The following is a 20456-nucleotide window of genomic DNA, read 5'->3' on the forward strand; positions in this document are numbered from 1 at the left end:
GCTGCCAGGCTCCCTCAACAGTTGCGTGTGTCCGAGGGAGACGGTACTGCGGGCTCTGAATCTGTCCAAGATAAGCAGAACCTCCTAGAGTTGCAGACTAAGGAGTGACAGGCAAACTGCCCAAATTGGTTAAGTGCCAGAGAGCACAGCACTGCCCATATGTGATCATCTTTTATTTGAGGAGAGACTGTGGTGTTCAGTAGAGAAGAAACTACAGTTTTTACCTTTATAGTAATTATAGTCCATAAATCAGAGGGAAAGGTACCTGAAAATTGTATTGTGGGAGTCAAAAGGATTACTCGAAGATCTGTAGGCACTTTATGGAGTGTTCTTATGCATTAGTGTGCAGTAAAATTTCTTCTTACACCAGGGATGGTAGTAAGTGAAAGAATCCCTGTATTTCCATGTGTTATAATTTCAAGAGTTGCTACTTTGAGTTTAACTTTTGTAATGCAATTTTTCCTCCAAAGGAAAACCAACTCTACCAACAATCACAAAGATAAAAACTTGCGCCAGAGAAACACAAATTAAATACTGCTTATAATGTAAGTATGGCCTTCTTTAGAAGTTTTAAAAATTATATTCCAATGAGTATGCCTCTGTTGACCTTGCTACAGATTCTTCAGTAGTTGGCATCACGTTGTGGGATCTTGGTAGTTCATTTCCGAGCAGCCAATACTGATGGAACAAGTTCTTTCTCTGTCCTTCGTCCAGTGCAGCCACTGGAAAGGAACATTTTCAGCTGTGTTGTTCCACACATCTCTATAAGTGCCATTTCAGAGTATGTGTGGTGTTTTAAAAAAACACTGCACCACTATTTAACCATATCTTTAAAAAGAGGTAAAACTTGTCCCCTTGTGTGGATTATTCCCAGAGGCCAGTTAATTCCACTTTGCTTGTGAGGGCCAGGCAGGAACAGTGGCCGGCACAGCTGGGCTGCAGTGCCTTCCACGTAGGCACATGGAGATCAGAATTTCACACCCCATCCCTGAGCATGTGTCTGAACCAAAGCTTTGTTTGATGTGGCACTTGGTGTAGTCTTCAGTGATGGTGCATATTCCCTTTTAATTTCCACATACTGTCTCTTTACAGATCTTTAGGTTCCTGAAACTGGTGGCAACATGACCTGCTAAATTTTCTGCTTGGACCTCTTTGGTTCTCTCCCCTTTCAAGTGAGCAACACCACAACGACTGTCTAAAGCATGCCTTATTTAGCCTTTCCTGTAAGGGTGAACTAGTCAGGTTCATTTTAAACAATGCTTCAGTGTAGAAGGTGTAAACTATTTTGGGCTTGATGTGCTGTGAATGTTGCTTTTTCCCCCCTTTGTTAAAATATTTAAGTAGAAGTGAAAAGGTCCTCAGGATCGGATCGTGCATGCGCCATTTTTTACTTAATGCAGCTGTTAAATTGGCAAAGCTCTAAATTGCACTGCTGCCATCTAGTGAAAACATTTTTGTAAAGTACAGCAAAACCTACAGATATATACAGTATATAAATATATATATATATATATTTATATTTTTGGGGGTGGGAGAAATCCAAAATAAAATAAATGCTTGTTTCATTTTTTAGCTGCTGATATTCATTCCTTATTGTATGTTGTCAGATGAGGAAATTGTGCAGTTCTGGTACATAAAGATGAGTAATATAAACTGAAATCTGTAGTTCTAAGGGCTTAACCTGTGACGTTGGTAAGAAGCTGGAACGCTCCACTGAATGGATATATTGAATTGCAGTATATATGTATGATTGCTTTTTGTTAAACCATGTAAATTCTTAAATCCTTTTGCACTGATGTGTTGAACCTTATTGTACATTCAATTAAGGCAAACTTTTATAATTTACCTTTTGTTTTCAATGACCTTGAAATGTTCTCGCATGGTATTCTATGCAACTCGTTCTCCTCCGGGGTTGACACTGTATTTTTCACATTGCTTTAACGGTTGAGTGTAGATTTTCTTGCCCGGCAGGGTTCTCATGCGGTGTGTAACCATAGATGCATGTACTTGTGTTTTGTGTTGAAGTGCAATGATGTATAAAAAAGTGGATTCACCTGTTTTTAAAAATAAAACATTGATAAAAGGTGTTCGGAATAATATTCTCTTTTTTTTAATATTTTATTTATTTATTTGACAGAGAGAGAGATCACAAGCAGGCAGAGAGGCAGGCAGAGAGAGAGAGGAGGAAGCAGGCTCCCTGCTGAGCAGAGATCCTGATGCGGGACTCGATCCCAGGACCCTGAGATCATGACCTGAGCCGAAGGCAGAGGCTTTAACCCACTGCGCCACCCAGGTGCCCCCCGGAATAATATTCTTTATTCTTGTATCTAATCTTAGGAGGAAGCACTTTTTCAGTGCTTTCAGCTTCCTTTGTTGGAGTGTTAATTTCTCAACCCTGTCAGCTTTTTGAGTTCCTTTTCCACCTCTTCCACAAACGCGGGAAAATTCTGATCCATGAGGCACAAGCGTAGAAAGGGGCCTAACTCTTCTGCGTCCCACGCAGATTGTTCGCAGACCGGGAGCCGCTCCCCTGACACCAGGAGAGACTGTGGGGATTTCAGAAGAGTAGTTTATTAGAGAGTATAGCCAAAAGCAACAGCCTGAATAGAACACAGAAAAACTTTGCTTTAAGGAAGTATTAGGGAAACATACACCAAAAATTAGTGTTTTCTAGCTTTATAGGGTTCCTTTATATGATGTTTCTAAATATACATAGGAAGTGATATCAACTTGTATCCCTATTTCAAATGTATTAATGAAATGATTTACAAAGTTAAGATCCTGTTTCAGTCCACAAAATGTGCTGACATTTTGTGGACTGATAAAGTTGTCAGTGAATGAAATGCATGAGCTTTGTTCAGCTTTCCCAGACCTCATAGATGAATGGGTGTGAGCAGTTCACCGTGTGGGAAGTGGGTTTTGAATGTAATTAAAGTCACAAACTGACCATCCAAAGGATATAATTAACTCTCATGTCTCTTTCCAGTCTTACTCGTGAAGTTGGACAGGGAGAGGAACATGAAACTGTCACCACAATCAAGAAACAGGACCTTTCCATACCACTCCCCAGCCCAGAAAATGTCTTCATACCACCTCCACTCTCGTAGTCAAACATTTAACCCCTGGCAAACCACTCATCTCTTTTCCATACCTTGTAGCTTTGCCTTTTCCAAAATGTCACAGATGAGGTCATACAGTGTCAAGCAAGTTTGTCACTTGATGGATTACCATCTGTGTGTCTTTGGTAACTTGCAGTGTTTTAAAACCAGGTGAGTAAGTTGCCACTATTTTGATATGAGAGTTCAAATTAAAGTCTACTGGACCTGGCAGTCTGGATGGTGCGGTGACATTGGAGTCCACAGCATCACGCGAGACTGTGGGCTCCAGCTCTGTGGTGTTCCCTCTGCGCTTGCTGCTTTGACTCCTAACACTCCTAGGTGAGTGGTTTTATCACTACTAACTCGTCATAGAACTATGAAGACTTATTTATCCCTTTCTATGGATGGCATGGTTTGGTGTATGTGGATACAACTGATGTTTCCCTAGACACGATCTGTAATAGACATTTACTTTTCTAAATTCAAACTAACTTCTCAGACTCTGCTTCAGGAGAGAACGTGAAAGTAACACGGAGCCCTGCTCTCCAGTGAGAGCCACTGTTAAGAGGTTAGTGTATCTCCTTCCAACTTTTGTTTGTATTCAGGACAAGAAAATCAACCATGCTGCTTTGTAGCCTTTTAAAAAGACTTACTGTACTGCTAATATTGTTCCATGGCAAGAGACAGGGATATGTGTCACTTTTATCAGCTGCATTTTTATCCCATTTATGGTTATGCCACACTTAAAACCACTTAGTGTCCTATTAGTCAACATTTATGTTGTTTCTGATCTTCTATCTGTGCTCAACACTGTGAAGGGCATCCTTATATGCATGTTTATGTAGTTGAAATGGAATTACAGGTAACAAGACAGAACATAAAATTTGATCTATATGGCTACAACGATTTCTAAAAGTGTTACCCACTTAGACCTTCATGGAATGACTTGTCTAGAAGTTTAGAGCAAACGAATAACCTGTCTGAGCGACCAGCCTGGTGCTCTCTCTTTGTACCTGCTTCCATAATATGTAAATATGCAAATACTTACATATGTATAGTTACTATGTAAATAAATTGGGCTAAGATACACCTTTTATAGCAACTGACATTTCCTGAAGAAGGGTATCACACCTGCCGTTTCCATGGTTTTTTTGGTGTGGCTCTCCTGTCCTCAGCCTCTCATTCAGTTACCCTCTAGCCACAATGCAAATAGGAGGCTATATACTGGGGCACTATGTAGCCTGATCTGCCGCTGGACAGAGGCATTTAGGTTTGTGTTTGGTTTTGATTTTGGTTTTGTGATAGTTGCTTGAGTTATTAAAAGGAATAGACATGAATTCTTAGTCTTCTTTCCTCTTAAGTTTTTTAGTTCTATGACTGTCCAGGTTAGTTCTATGACTGAGTTAGTAGTGATAAGCCAGACGGAGAAAACACCAATGTTTTCTGTTTCATACCACTGTTAGCACAGTTCAATAAATACATTTAAAAAGAAAGACGGGCGCCTGGGTGGCTCAGTCAGGAAATGTCCGACTCTTGGTTTTGGCTCAGGTCATGATGTCAGGGTCCTGGGATCCAGCCTGACACTGCTCTGCGCTTAGCGTGGAGTCTGCTTGAGATTCATTCTCTCCCTCTTCCCATCCCCTACCTCATACGTGCTCTAAAATAAATTTAAAAAAAAAATTATCCTTGCATACTGATGATCTCCATGCAGAATTGTATGAAAGTCAGAAGCTGTTAGCCTGACCGTGTGCTGTCCAGCACAGCAGGGAAACACAGTGGGGAGATAGGTCTCCAGGAGCTTCCAGCTGAGTAGGCATCAAGTGACCCCGAATTTGAATGAACAGATTTTGTGGAATTCTTTGGTAATAGCAAACTGCAAGGGGAGGGAGGAATGTCTGAAAGCTAGTCTGTGCGAACAAGGTTGAATCCTCCTGGGTTTCCACACATCCTTAGCTGAGATCGCAGCACCGGAAGTTTGTCCCTACAGAAACCACCATCTGATTCCAAATTCATATTGATATTTGTCTTAGACTAGTTCTCAAATTTCATGTCCAAAATTAAGTGGAAGCACTTCCCTCTACTCTTCCTTTTGGGGAGGTGGTAATTAAATCTGTTATCTCCCACACTGAACCGCTAAGGCCACAGGCACAGCCCACCCTGCCGGCCTTTCCCCAGAGACCGCTCTTCCATCGGCCCAAGAGCCCCCGCTCAGCACCAGCTTCCACACTAGCATCTTAGCTTACTCTTCCACAAGGGGTAACCGCTGGGAAGCAGATTCCTCAGGATCACTGTTTTCATGACCAAGGAAAACAATAGGAAAATAGGCTCTACCTGAGCTAACCGACTCACTGAGATCCTTCCTCCGGAAACACTCGTGCTGGCCGGTCCACATGGCTGCGGCTTCTCTGGCTTCTGGGGTGGCTGCAAGGACATGGCTGCAGTTAGGGGACGAGCTGAATGTAATCACAAATGCCACCGGCCATCACAGGAGTGGCAGCATGTCTGCTTGTGTAAAAATAGTGTCAGTAAAGGGCGTAAAGTCATGACGCATGGAGTCTGCCTGGTTCAAGCTAGGCGAGGGAGTACAGAGTACAGTTTCAGTCTGAGGCTCCCTGCCTTGTGCCTGGTATGTGTTCCTCAGTGTCTGCTACTAGGCTTTTAGGACTTCCCACTGTCCAGCACCACCGTGCGCTCCAGGCTTTGGAGGCCTAGCTCATGCCCACAAGCTCGTCCCATAGGGCAGGCGACCTGCCCAGCTTCTGGTAATGATTTGTTCCTTTCTGAGAGTTATGACTCAAGCAATACATCATCACAGCAGAAGAGCAAACCGGGCGGGGGGGGGGGGGGCAGCGCGTGCGGGGAGGGGACACCGTGTAATTTCAAGATAACCATATGCTTTTAATAAGACTTAAAATCTTTTTAGATATTCTAAGAGAATGCGTTCTTCTGAGTAAAATAACAAGGTATCTTCATTCAACAATGTCTGTGCCTACTAGACACTGGGGTGAGAAAGGGAAAGGGCCACAGAGAACAGGGCAGAGGTCCAGCCCTCAAGAACCTACAGTCCAGTGAGAACCCAACAAGTGAAACAGTGATTACAATGCAACCCAAGCGGTGTTGGAATGGAAGCAGGTCTAAGACTTCAGGCTCTTGGTGAGGGGTGAGCTAAAGGGAGGCTCTATGCTAGGTAGGAAGTAGGAGATGCTCCAGAATCTGTGCATTTCACAAGAATCTACAATGTGAGGAGACTGTTCGGGTAGAATACGGGATGTGTTCCAGGCAAATAAAATCCACACAGGGTAGGAGACGGCCCGAGGCCCGAAAGGCTTGGAAGGCTGCTTCTATCTAAAAGCACTGTTTCCAATGCCCTGCCCCCTCCTTCCTAGTCATACACCTGCAGGTCCACCTAGGCTCAGGCCACCTGTGGCTGTTGCACACAGGCGTGCCCACCTGAGGTGTGAGCTGGTGGTGCCTCTGTCATGCTATATCAGTATGTTCTGGCCGCCAGAAGTCGGGGGTGCCAGATTTTGTCTCCTCCTATGTGGTAGCTGACCATCACTGGTCAGTACGTATTCAGAAAAAAAGTACAGCTGGAAGCATCAAAATGGAAGGTAGGGTGACAGGACGTAAGGAACAAAGAGAAAACTAGTCAAGAATACTAAAAATGACAAAAAGGTTAAGGGACTCAAATGAATCAGAAGTTCATAGGTAAAGCCCCTTTCTCTATTCAGTTTCCTCATGTGTGAAAATAAAAGACTCTCATGCCTGGCATGGCACGCCTGGCTGTGGTATGTGATGCTTTCCTAGGATATGTACCAGCTCAGCTCACATCATGTTCCTCAGACAGCTGGGACAGACATCAACCAAATGTGGTGTCGCATAAACACTGAACAGTAGCCAAGTGTGAGGGTAGCACCTGAGGCAAGTAGGGTGGCTCGGGTTTAGACTGTCCTCCACTCAAGTGTGTAGACTTAGAAGATTCTGCGCACACAGTAACTTGCTGTTTGCTTCTTCCAGACTTGTTTTGACAAAGGAGAGTTCACCAGCAACTACCATGCTCTTTCCTGTGCCCCTCTCTTCCAGGTGGGCTGGGTTGGCTTAGAAACTCTCAGGTTGAGAAACAGTTAAGCCACAGTTAGCAAAATTACAAGGCTGAGGTAAAGTAAAAACAAAATTCTCTGGGAAATGGACTCAGGAGCTTGAAGTAGAAAGACATGTAATTAATCTCTATCTGCAAAGAAGATAACTATTTCAGACCCCCCCAAATATATATATGTATATGCATGTGCATATATATATATATATGTGTATATACACATACACATATACATACATATACATGTGTGTATGTAGTTCTTAGGAAGATGACACACCTGAATACAAGAGAGCAGCATGATGACTAGAACTTGGCCACAGCTTGCAACTCTTTAAGATGGATTCTGAGAAAGGGAACATGGTACCACATTTGCACAGCAGCAGCTATGGGCAAACGTGGGAATGTTTTGCCATAAGGAAGACTAGAATGTTCTAGACAGTGCTTCACGATATCTACACTGTGGCAAATTAATCCAGTGGTTTTATCTTGTCTTCTGCTCTGCAGCTTCAGACACTGCATTTTATTATGGCCCCTTTGGAGTTGTGATCCTGGCTAACTAACTGGCACCTGAACTTGTCCATCTGCAAGGGAACGATCTGGGTGGGTAACAGTACTGACAGTGAAGGTCATGAGTAACATTGTTTAGATGTTTGCCAGGTGTTCTACTACATCTGTGTGTGTATATATACATATACATACATAAACACAGACCATTTCCATCTTGCCGTGTTACAGATGAGGTTCAGGGACTCCTACGAGATCACACAGCCACTAATAGGGTCAAGATTCCAGTTCCATTTTGATGCCACAGCCTGTGGTCTTTGCACAACATCACATATAACACCAAACTACAGTTTGGAAAAGTACCTGAAGACAGAATCAAGAAAAGAGATGAAAAAATGTCTAGCCACTTTGCGGATACTTCTACCTAGATACTTGGGACTAGCCTTCAAAATCGGAGCGGTAGAGCCTCCATCTGCTTCTGTAGTTCACAACCCTCTGCCTGTGTTTGCTATTCCATGCTATAGCCTCAGTTTATCTTCTTCTATTCAGATAATTGTGTAGCCTGGTTAATTTCTAGCCTGATGCATCTTCGTTGCCCTTTATAAGGCATTCTAGACTACCCAAATTCTAGGAGCCTATCTGCTTCCTGTCCCATCCCATGCCCTGGGTACCATAATCTGAACTGCATAATGGATCAATGAAATTTACAAAAGAAGATGTTCTATTTAGGGGGCAAAGGATCATGAGCAATAAAGTACTAAATAATAGACCACTCCATCCCATTTAGAGGGAAAGGATTCTTAATACAGTGGGAGCTGATGTGGCAAAATGCCTGAAACTAGATCCAGGGTTTGTAAGAAATGGAGCTTTAGCATGAAGACATCTTCTCAAAGAAGGTCAGACAGAAACAAATGAAGGGAAAGAATTCTAATACAAAATCTTACTTGGCAAACTAAGCACATTCAAGAGGAAGTCAGCACTTGTTCAAAGAAAAAGACCTTACGAAAAATAATGTAAATTTATGTTCACCTTACATAAATTCTGAACCAGAAACTTGGTGGCAAAACAGCAACCACAGGGGCGCCTGGGTGGCTCAGTGGGTTAAGCCGCTGCCTTCAGCTCAGGTCATGATCTCAGGGTCCTGGGATCGAGTCCCACATCGGGGGCTCTCTGCTCAGCGGGGAGCCTGCTTCCCTCTCTCTCTCTCTGCCTGCCTCTCTGCCTACTTGTGATCTCTCTCTGTCAAATGAATAAATAAAATCTTTAAAAAAAAAAAAAAAACCAGCAACAACAAACCATCTCAGTCCAGTGGTTTAAGGGCTCCTACAGGATGAAGGAAAGAAAGTCAGGTTTGGAAAATAATTTCTCAAAGCAGAAAATTAAAAACTCAGCTTGAAACTGGAATTTCATCTCAAGAGCACAGGTAGATGCTTATGCTAACAACATTTGGGATCAGGCCAATGAAATGCTAGAAAATGTCTTTTTTCCAGGAGAAATTCTGAAACAGTGATCCTCCAACTTACGATTCCAAGACCCCTTTACACACAGATAAATTATTGAGGCCTTCAGACAGCCTCTGTTTTGGTTATATATTTCTGATGTTAAAAATGGAAATAATAATTAAAAATACTGAGTCATTTTAAAAAATAAACCCATTATATGTTCTTAGAAATGTCTTTATGAAAAAAAAACTATTTCCTAAAACAAAAATGTCATGATTTTGCAAATCTCTGGAATGTCTTGCTTAATGGAAGACAGCTGGACTCTCCTATCTCATTCAATCTGTTGCTCTGGAGAGGTACATGAGGAAACTCTGGCTTCACACAGCTATTTAGGTGGAAAAGGCAGAAGTATCCTAAAACACCCTTTTCAGATAATGGTGGATATTCTTTGATAGAACATTAAAACTCAACAAAAGATAGGTTCTTAAAAGTCAGTTGTAACAGAGAGTCTGAAATCATAGCAATGAACTTGTTACACTTTCTGTTATTAAAACCACGGGACTATTGTGTACACGTTGACCAGATCTCTATCCATGCATGATTTTGGAGCATCGTGGCTTGGTCGCTTGGAAAATACTGGTTCACCGGACTATACAGGTCTTCCAAAATGTTGAAACTTTTTGTCATATAATTATAGCTAAAAAAAAGAAACACACCCATGTTCACAAGTAGCACTATCAGAGAAGTTGGCTGGGTCGGGAACTGTGACAGTCCAGCAGCAGATACAAGTTTTTCCAAGATTCCAGTCTTCGCTTGAGAAGCTTATTTCATCACTGTCGATAAATACTATTAGTCTTTTTCCTATAATGACAGACTCACGTCATTTGAGAAAATGCCCACCAAATACCAGGTTCACTTGGGTGGTGAACCTGGGCTGTGGCAGTCTGTCCGCCGTTTCCAGCGCTAACAGCGCTCCAGAGGCGCTCTGGAAGTGGGGCTGGTTCAGGGCGCAGAGGGGCAGCTCAGGCGCCTCCCCACCTCGCTTTCCAGTGCAAGGTGGGTGGGTGAGTTCTCACCGCCAGTGACTGTGGAGGACTGTGCTGACTCCCTGCATCGTCTGATGTCACTGCCTTGATCTGTGCTAAGGTGACAGTAGCTTTGCTCCATTCTTTTGTCAGGTAATGCAGATACAACAATGAAAAGGGCAAATGATGTCATATTATTATAAAAACAAGGATAACTTTATAGGCCCCTGAAAAGGGTCTCAGGGAAGAGTCCAGGGACCATACGTTGAGGACCACGGTCTACAGTGACACCTAGAACACAGCCGGGACTCCTGGCTGCTCTAATTTCTAGGATGCGAGGTAGCTACAGTGACGATCAACCTTCAATTTAAGTAAGTCACTTAACCTTAGGTACCTTTTAACCTACAAACCAGACAGACTCAACAAATTCCACTGTGATTTCGCCCCCCCTCCTCAAAAGAATACCTTGTCAGGTTTCTCCCAAAGCCAACACACTTGCCTACTTACCCCCTGCTGCAGGGGCACATGCTGCACACAGTCCCCTCGGCTTTCACCCGCCGTCAGTGGGCCGGGACTCGGTGGGAGCTCCTGGCCCACTGGGTCGGGCACCTGCACCGGCACGTACTGGGCCAGCTTCTGCACACAGCTGCAGCAGTGTTCCAGCGCCTGCTCCTTGGACCCTCCACTAAACTGCACCCGGAACATCCGGCTCTTGTTCTGTGGGACAAATCCAAAGTTAGCCTTAGTCACCCTTGTCATACACTTCCTTACTGTGCCGTCTTCTAGGGAGTGCTGCCCTTTGCTTGCAGGGGACAGGTGTGGACAAAGGATTAATTACTCTAGATTGTTCTTGTGGGTAGAGAAAAGCCAGTAATTTCCTTTCTTCCCCCTTTGGGGAGCCACTCCTACTAAATTCATCTCCTTCAGGGAACGGACACCAGCAGGAATGGAAACGCCCATATCATGAAGACCAGGAAAGTCACAACTGACTGCAGTAAAAGATCAGTGTTTTGTCTTACTTTGGAATAAAGATTTCATAGCTTCTTATTTCTTAGGTGGAAAATCAGTGATGGCTCAACAAAATTTTTCTAAACCTAAGTATATAAAAGAGCAAACCAGGGAGATGGCACATTCAACCAGTGAAGCTGACCAACAAGACAGGGGAACAGGAGACAGGCAGATGCGAAGAGTGAGTGCATTGCACAGTTGTAATCTGCAGGGCTCTAGATCCAGAATGAAGCTAGACTACACACAGATCCCGTGTTGCCTCTCATCGGCTGTATGAGTTCTTCCATTCGTTGGCAGATCAGCTAATGTGGGAGAGATGCAGTTAATGTTGTAAAAGTTTGACAACTACATCAAACTTATTTGATTGTAAGTTTAAAAATAGAACTGTATTGTAATAGTAACAACAAAAATAAGCCCATTATTTTAGTAGAAGTAGCTTCCTGTTTTGGTAGTCTAGTATTCTGCCTAGTTTAGAGGGGCTGATACGTACCAGACAGGGGTATGTACGGTGTGCCTTTGTTCAGGTCCTTCTGAACTTAGCAGAGTGACAGTACTTTCTATTTATTAAATACATGAATCACTGCTAATGGGAGAATGTTTCCAACCACAGCTAACAAAATCCTTTTGAGTTCCTACAGGCAAAAATCTCTTGGTTTGTCTGTTCCCAATTGGTACTATTTAAATTTTTTAGATAAAGCCATTAGGCAAAACCACATGATTACATTACAGAAAAGTCTGGGCATGTCTAAGTGATGAGGAGGTATTGTGTTTAGAAGAATGGATACTGCTCGGGATGCCTGGGTGGCTCAGTTGGTTAAGCAGCTGCCTTCTGTTCAGGTCATGATCCTGGCGACGTGGGACTGAATCCCACATCGTGCTCCTTGCTCAGCAGGGAGCCTGCTTCACCCTCTGCCTCTGCCTGCCACTCTGTCTGCCTGTGCTTGCTCTCTCTCTGATTAATAAATAAATAAAATCTTTAAAAAAAAAAAAAAGAATGGACACTGCTTCCACTTGACTGCCACTGTTGGGTTCTCTTCATTTTGTAATTCATTTAATCTTTTTCCTAAGTGTAAAATAATCCATTATCACTACCCTTACAACAATGAAAAAATACGAAAAGGGAATACTCTAATATATACTTATCTTAGAACATATACACTCACTTATCCATCGTGGGTTATGTATTACAGGGATATGTTGGACTATACTACTGTATAATAATAAAGAACATAAATCTAGAAGTTTAGGGGCACCTGGGTGGCTCAGTGGGTTAAGCCTCTGCCTTCAGCTCAGGTCATGATCCCAGGGTCGTGGGATTGAGCCCCACATCAGGCTCTCTGCTCAGCAGGGAGCCTGCACCACCCCCCACCCCCGCCTGCCTCTCTTCCTGCTTGTGATTTCTAATAAATAAATAAAATCTTAAAAAAAAAAAAAAAAGTTCATTGTTCTTAATGACTGAAGAGTAGTCCTTTATTTATCTGGCCCCCTAATGACAAACATTTAAGTTATTTACAGCCTTTTGTCCTATTATAAACAACAGAGCTGTGGTAGGCATTCTACAAATTCGCCTGGTCAAAAGGTCTTAGTATTTTGGTACCATGCCTTAACTGCTCCAAACAAGATACTATCAGTTTATGCCCACTGTGCCCTCCACACTGGAGATTCTTACTCTTTTAAACTTTTTTTACTCTACTAGGTTAAGACAGACTTTTTATTGTAGAATTTCATTTCTTTGATTACAAATAAGGTCGAATACTTCTACTTATTAGTCCCCTGTATTTTTCTTTTCTGGATTGCATATTCATTTCCTTAGATATTTTTCTCTCGGATGAATAATCCCCAAATTGTCAAGAGAAAATAAAAGCTGATTTTCCCTGAGGAAGGAGAAAGACCTGATAAGAGACCTATACATTCCATTTTCGGTAATTCTAGGAGTCTTTTTTGTGAAATTGAGCTGCTTTCCTGTTTACAATTAATAAGCCGTTTCCAGCTTACCCTAAACTCTATATGAAGACCTCTGTATTAGCTATTCCAATTCCGACTCTGTAATTATCAAATCTTTGACAAGCAATCACATTAAAAATTGTACCTCGGGGCTGGACAAAAGGCTATGTACAGAAACAGACAATTATTAAGTGCATCAGCAGGGCAACGATCTCATACCAATCATGTAGGTTTAGAGCTATCTGTATGTGAGTGTGCATAAGGAGGAGTCTGGACAGTTAGGGTTTCTTTAGAATGCAGTTCCAAGAATGATGGGGTAAGCTGTACGGGTGACAGCCTAACTGAAGCCTTGCTCCAAGTTTGCTTCTGTAAAATTCTCAGAGAGAATTTGAGCTTATCATCTGAAGCCAGAAATATCACCTCAGTGCATGCAGACCCAAGATAAAACTGAGGTGCATCAGGAAAAAATGTGACAATGAGCTACATCGCCATCCCATGTCCTCAATGCCATGGGGTGCCATGAAGGAAAAGCTGCCACCAGGTTAACAAAAAGGACTCCTGGGTTGAAAATCTTGATAAGACTTATTCTTATGCCATAATTAAAAGTGAGAAAGGGCTCCTTGTAGTGAAATGAAAAGTTTTCAAGTATATGCCAACAGCCATGAGCTGGCCTAAATATACAGTCTATCATCTAAAAAGATTAGCGCAAAATGACTATGTTTTAAGTGATGGTTTACATGTTAGGTTGTTCTCCCATACTTCAGAACACTTAATTTCAAGTTATTACAATAAGCAGAAAACTCCCTTCACACAGACGCCTTAAGGAAACAAAAGTAAAGGCTAAGGGCTTGTCTCTGGACACTGATCATGTACTCACAAGAAAATCAGGCTCTACCTTCTGGGAGGCATTGTGCTCAGTAAATTCTGACTCACAGGTATGAAGAGCATCTGCGTTTGGCGATTGTCATACAAGCTCTCTGGCTGATGTCATACAGTACCAGCACACATGTAAGACGTGGGTCTGGTCAGCGCTACAAGGGAGGAGAGCCAAGGAGACACAAGGCCTCATCAACCTGCTGGATTTTCCTGCTGGTTTCAGATTCCTTGCCCAGACCTGTTTGTATAAAGTTTCTCATCGCCACTAAGACCCCCAACCAAAGCAGTTTTCCCCGCCACTGGTAGAGAATTCCTCTGCCATAGAAAAGGAAGGAGAGGGGAGTACACAAGAAAGGACTGAATGAGTGAAGGGGCTTCAACACGTTCTTTGATTTTTTACTTTGCAACCAAGATGCAATACTCCAAAATCATGAAAACAGGATTCAGTGAGTTCCTGGGGGTAAAGAGGAGAGTGGTTTGTTCATTCCTTTAAACCAAACTCCCTGCAGATAGGTAACTAAATGTTGACTGCTAGCCGATTAACCTGGAGCATTTATATCAGAATTACTGGGAAAAAAAAAAAAAAAAAAGAAGAAGCCGCCCAATTTGCAAATAAGCAGAACTTAATCTGCTTATTTCATCCAGAGAGAAAAGAAATACAATCTTTTATTTACCCACAGGATTTAAGCTATATTTAATTGCTGTTAACAGAATGAAAACTTTATTTTCAAAACAATTCTTCCATTTGCTAACTTAATGGTGTTTGTTACACAACACTTGGTTAACTAAAAGTTATCCAAGGCAAGAAACACCAGAGATACCCTTTTCTAGATAAGGCCAAAAAAAGAATCTGTTGGTTCAGTATTATTATACCAAGCCAACAGATCACAAAAAGGGGGTCAGGCGGGGGGGGGGGGGGGGGGGACATGATCTTGAAAAGGTATCAAAAATATTTTGATAAATCAATTTAATATGTAATCCTGATAAAAGTATTAGTAAATAAAATTTAACTGAAAGAATATCTCCCTTACATGGTAAAGAATATCTGATCAACAGCTAGAAATGTTCTTAACGTCTAAATACAACTGTCCATTCAAGTCAACAAGAGGTCAAGGATGATGGTATAACCACAGAATTTGTGTTCTGAAAGGTCTAGGTAATTCAGTAAGATGAGAAAAGTATAAGTATATATATAAGTGTAAACTATTGGGAAAAATAAAATTGTCATTGTAGATTATAAATCACTTTCCTAGAAATTAAAAAATTAACAAATCAGAGTTAATAAAAGTTTGGTTGGAAGCCAAATTTCAACTAATTCAGAAAAAGTCTAATAATAAGCAGCTAGAAATCTCTTTGGGATAAAGAATACCATTCACAGTAACAGTGGGCAAAAGGATCTTAACCTTAAATATTTCTAAAATCTACATCTATATGACTTATATACATATATATAAATCACATAAATATATATATGTGTGTATATACATATATATATATAGGGAGGTGATTCACAGAACAAATACAGATGGCTAACAAATACACAAAAAGGTTCATTCCCATTAGTTACTGAAGAAATGCAAATTAAAGGAAGATGTTCCTTTCTGCCAATCAGACTGGAAGCTAGCTTTAAAATTTAAATTATATCCACCTATTGGAAAGAATTTGGATAAATGAGCATTCTTAAATTCACTAGTGCTATAGAAATGGGGTGACTTATAGAGAGGGCACTTTGACAAAATAAATACACATCCTTCCAGGACTCCTATCTCAAGAACCCTGTAAATAAATCCTTATGAAAATCAAAACATTTTTATAATTGTTGAAAACTTGGGAATTAGGTGAATCATGTTGAATGCAAACAATAAAATGCTATGTAGCCCTGAAGAATCACATTTTCAAAGACTAAGAAGGTCGTGACTCAGGATCGTGTACCTGCTGTCATGTTCCATGACAAGACAGCAGGAACAAAGCACTCTGTGTAATACAAACCCAAAGGTATAAATTATCTGTGCGACAGACACTGTTCACTGCCATGAGCAGACATATATGAGAGACTGAGAAAGCTAAATGCTCATTTTGCTAATGTCAGCAAATTGAGACAGGCCACATTACACTGTTCTGGTCCATGAGACTTAAGAAGACCTATTCTTTTGTGGGAAGTGGAAAGAAACTGTACAGGAAAGTTTTTGCTTTCCTTATGAAAGGGACAGAAGAAGAAGAAGCTGGTTTTCTTGAATAGAAATTCGGTCGAGCTACAGCAGCTATTTTGTAAATGCGAGGGAGAGGCCAGGGGAATTGCAAAGATGTTGACCTTGGAACTGTGAAATTGCTGAGCCGATGCTAGCAACTGCCTGTTTCTGGATTTGTCATCTAGTAAAAAAAAAATAAAATAAACCCTTCATTTTGGGGGCCATTATGCCTGGATTTTCTGTCACATGCATTTGAATGCTATCCTAACTGAAAGAATATATCATGTAAGAACTTCAAAATGTTAGTAGTAATTATTTTGGAATGGTCAAGTTGCTTGGTTTTTATGTTGTTCTTCATAGTTCAAATTTTTAACAGTAATATATATCAGGAAAAAACTTAAAAACTTGGTGTAACTTTTATTTTTTTTTAAGATTTTATTTATTTATTTGACAGAGAGAGATCACAAGTAGGCAGAGAGGCAGGCAGAGAGAGAGAGAGGAGGAAGCAGGCTCCCTGCTGAGCAGAGAGTCCGATGCGGGACTCGATCCCAGGACCTTGAGATCATGACCTGAGCCGAAGGCAGCGACTTAACCCACTGAGCCACCCAGGCGCCATTGGTGTAACTTTTAAAAGACATATATAGTTGACTGCAGAATGAGAGGTGAGGGGTGCTGACCCCTGCACAGTTGAAAGCCCAAGTAAGACTTAATGACTCCCCCAAAACTTAGCTACTTGTAGCCTACTGTTGACAGGAAGCCTTATTGGTAACACGAACAGTCGATCAACCCACTTTGTATGTTACATCTATTATATACTGTATTCTTTTTTTTTTTTTAAGATTTAGTTTATTTATTTGACAGAGAGATCACAAATAGGCAGAGAGGCAGGCAGAGAGAGGAGGAAGCAGGCTCCCTACCGAGCAGAGAGCCTGATGGTGGGGCTCAATCCCAGGCCCCTGGCATCATGACCTGAGCCGAAGGCAGAGGCTTTAACCCACTGAGCCACCCAGGCGCACCTATATACTGTATTCTTAAAATGAAGTAAACTAGAGAAAAGAGAATGTTAAGAAAATCAGTAGGAAGAGCAAATACATTTACAGTGTTGTACAGTATTTATTGGAAAAAAAAAATTCTGTGTATCTGCAGACCTGCGAGTTCCCTTTGGCAGTCTGGTGAAACCAGTGGACCACTTCTCAAAACATTTGCAATCACATAAAATATATTAGATTATAAAGGAAACCAATTATCCTGAAGTAGGCTACTACAATATTAAAACACTAATTTGTGAACTAACAGTATATATGCTCATTAACATAGGCAATAAAAAGATCTAACAGCAGGCCTAATTACCACCATAATTCTGCGGTAGTGCTGAGCACGGCTGACATTGAAGCTCCCAGAAACAACCACGATGTGGTGAAATTAGCTGATTTCTATTGATGCAAAGATCTAATACGACTGTGTCTGATGCCAACATTCATAATGGAAGGAAATTATAAATTCCAATTAGAGGTCAGTGAAAATCCATGGTCTCCTGAATTCTTGAGGGACCCTTTGGAGGGTCTGTGGATCCCAGGCTAAGCCCTTTCCCTTAGATGCTCTGTTAGGTGCTCTTCCAATTCTCAGTCTATGAGCCCATGAAAAATTAGGATCTTTCACCTAAATTCCAATATTACCTACTTGGTGAATGTTAACAGATTGGTTTTCTTAATAGTTATTTCTGAAAGAAAATAATCCAGGTGATTAGACTGTATGTGTCTTTGATGAGAATCATTCTTGATGTTTAATGCAGTCAGAAAGCAAATAAAAGGGATTTTTTTACTATTAAAGAGGGAAAACGAAAAGACATTCTCAGTAAAGCATTCGAAAATAGTGAGACAAACAATGACATGTCCCGCGTCCCCCCAAGCGTGTGCCTGGGGAATGGGGCACAGCTGGGCCGCCGCTGTGTCAGATGGGCACTGACAGATCAGTCAAAGCCCTGGGTCCTCAGCAACATCCTCTGACTGACGGGCTGCTGCCTTTCTGCAGCCCGGGGTTCACATTCTGCTCAGAGGGCAAGTCTTTCAACATACGTGATCTTCCCAGTTCCATTTCACCTGCAAAGAGAAGCTCCCACACTCACCCTCCCTGTGCACACTTAGATGAGAAGGGTATGATCGTTCGCTTAAAACAGTTGGCCACGGGGCCTCTTGCCTTTATTGTTGTTCCAAATAACAGACAATCCATGCGTCTCACAATCTTCAACCAGTTCTTGCTACCAACGAGTGAAAACCCTTCCTGAAACAAAACAATTAAGCACAATTAGCTATAGAAGCAAAAAGGGACAGGAAGAACAGCTCTGGAGCAGCTGCCTCCTATTAGAAAGTTGTACATTCATTCCGAAAGTAAGCACAATATAGAAACGGCTCAATTTCACCCGCTGCCAAGGATGACCCTTCCAGTAAGTCCCTGAGCCCAGTGCTCTGCCTGCCTGACCCACAGTGAGAGTCTCAGCTTTCACGGCTTCACCTTTTCATATTGAAAATCAATGAAATACTAAAGCAAATGTCCACAGTCATAGCTGTTGTAAAATACATCTCTGGATTTGCCAAAATACAAGCTTATGTTCCTGAAAGCTAAGGGTTTCCAATATACTATTAGCTTGTCTGACAGATCTCAAACTACACAGTGAGAGTTCTCTTCATGAGAATCTTATTTTGAGATTCCTATGAATGGAAAAATTGAAGCAACTTGTTTTTGGATGCTGAATGTCTCGTTCTTCACTTCAGTCTGGGGAAAAAAAAAAGGGGGGGGAGAGAGGGCAGTAGAGGGCACACTAGCCTCAAAAGAGAGACAGCAGTTAGAGCCTAATGGTAGAAAGATGAACTGTCTGCAGCTTATTAATAATCAAGTAAACAGAATTGGCTGTTGAACCACTGTGTACACTCATAAGCTCCAATTATGTTGTCAGTGGATTTCCTGGTTTAGGAAGCCCGTGAAGTGAGAATGTGTTCAGCACTCAGTAAAACTGATCCTGGGAACCAAACCAAACTAAAGAGATGGAAAGGCTGTATGTACGGGAATCCTGCTTGCCTCCTGCCCAGCTCCCTTGTCTCCCTTATACTGTTCATGCACTGCAGCCAGGGAAGGCTGCTGAAGGGATCTGAGGAGGAATTGGAAAAAAACTCCAATAATTAGAAAACAGAAGAAAATGTCATCCCTTATAAATACAAACCCTCCTGGCCTCTCTCTTCCTAAGTCTGTATACAGAGAAACCACAACTTCCAAAGAAATTTAGAGCCTGGGAAAACTGGATGTTAATTCCTCCGCATTTTCATTTAAAAAAGAAAAAGAGTCACCTCTAAAATGTTCATTGTAAGAGTTTTTTCATTAATACTGTTTTTTTTTAAATGAAAAAAGAAGTTAGGCAAACCATCTGTGATTTCTTCTTAAAACTCTCAGAATTGGCAAAAAAGAAATGCATTCACTATTAGATCTTCCAAACATGTGTGTAGCGTAAAATGTCAGTATGCAAGGACCCTGGCACTTCACACACATTACTAGCAGAAGCACACTGCTACAACTCTCTTTTTTTTTTAAACTTTTCAGACTATTTACTGTTTTATTTTTACCTTTAACCTTAAGGCAAAGACTGATGGGATATTTCAGTTTTCATATAATGCCAGGTAAGGTTTTTCCCATTTTTTAAATTTCAAAATACATTTAAGTTATTTAAAAATAATTTTCAAAATGACAGAATGGGCTGGAAAGAAGAAAATAAGGATTACAGCATGGAAAATATGGCCACCAAGACATGGAAGTCCCCAAGAAGATGACCAGATAAGAGCAACTGATCTTCACATACATCAAAAGATACAAAGTCCTGATGTTGATGTTTAAGCCATTTTAGTGGTAAACCTGTCTTCACAACAAAGCTATTTAAAAGGGTACAACTCTTTTTTTTAAGTCGGCTCCCTGCTGGGCATGAACTCACACCCAGTGCAGGGCTTGAACCCACAATCCTGAGATCAAGACCTGAGTAGAGTCAGATGCTTAACCAATTGAGCCACCCAGGTGTCCCCAAACTGGTGCAATTCCTATAAAGGGTAATTTGTCAGGATCAACATTACAAGTTTAATACTCTTTAACCCGGCAACTCCCATCCTGGGAATTCATTTCACAGATCCACCTGCGCGTGTGTGAAGTGATGCAAGGCCAGGCTATGGATTTCCGCATTTTTAACAGTAAAAGACTAGAAACAAGTCAAGTATACATCAACAGTGGACTGGTTA

The 20456-nt window shown here is 41.5% G+C and overlaps 2 protein-coding genes across 4 annotated transcripts in view; one reads left to right on the forward strand and one right to left on the reverse strand.

The window, feature by feature from the left end:
• The window catches only part of NPTN (neuroplastin), a 70434-nt gene extending 68347 nt beyond the window's left edge, over positions 1-2087 (forward strand). Inside the window, exons 8-9 of the mRNA XM_059180438.1 lie at positions 471-545; positions 1093-2087. Of these exons, the coding sequence (XP_059036421.1) occupies positions 471-531 (61 nt within the window). The 3' untranslated portion in view covers positions 532-545; positions 1093-2087. The remainder of the gene's footprint in view (positions 1-470; positions 546-1092) is intronic.
• Positions 1755-20456, reverse strand: part of REC114 (REC114 meiotic recombination protein) — a 104436-nt gene continuing 85734 nt past the window's right edge. For 2 of the 3 annotated variants that reach the window (XM_059180442.1, XM_059180440.1), the window contains 4 exons: positions 18379-18462; positions 10673-10882; positions 5430-5519; positions 1755-2546 (listed from right to left, as the gene is read on the reverse strand). In XM_059180442.1, the coding sequence (XP_059036425.1) occupies positions 2382-2546; positions 5430-5519; positions 10673-10882; positions 18379-18462 (549 nt within the window). In that variant the 3' untranslated portion in view covers positions 1755-2381. The remainder of the gene's footprint in view (positions 2547-5429; positions 5520-10672; positions 10883-18378; positions 18463-20456) is intronic. The other variant, XM_059180441.1, reaches the window with a different exon arrangement.

This window comes from Mustela lutreola, chromosome 7 (genome assembly GCF_030435805.1).
Source record: "Mustela lutreola isolate mMusLut2 chromosome 7, mMusLut2.pri, whole genome shotgun sequence".
In the NCBI taxonomy this organism is placed as follows: Eukaryota; Metazoa; Chordata; class Mammalia; order Carnivora; family Mustelidae; genus Mustela; species Mustela lutreola.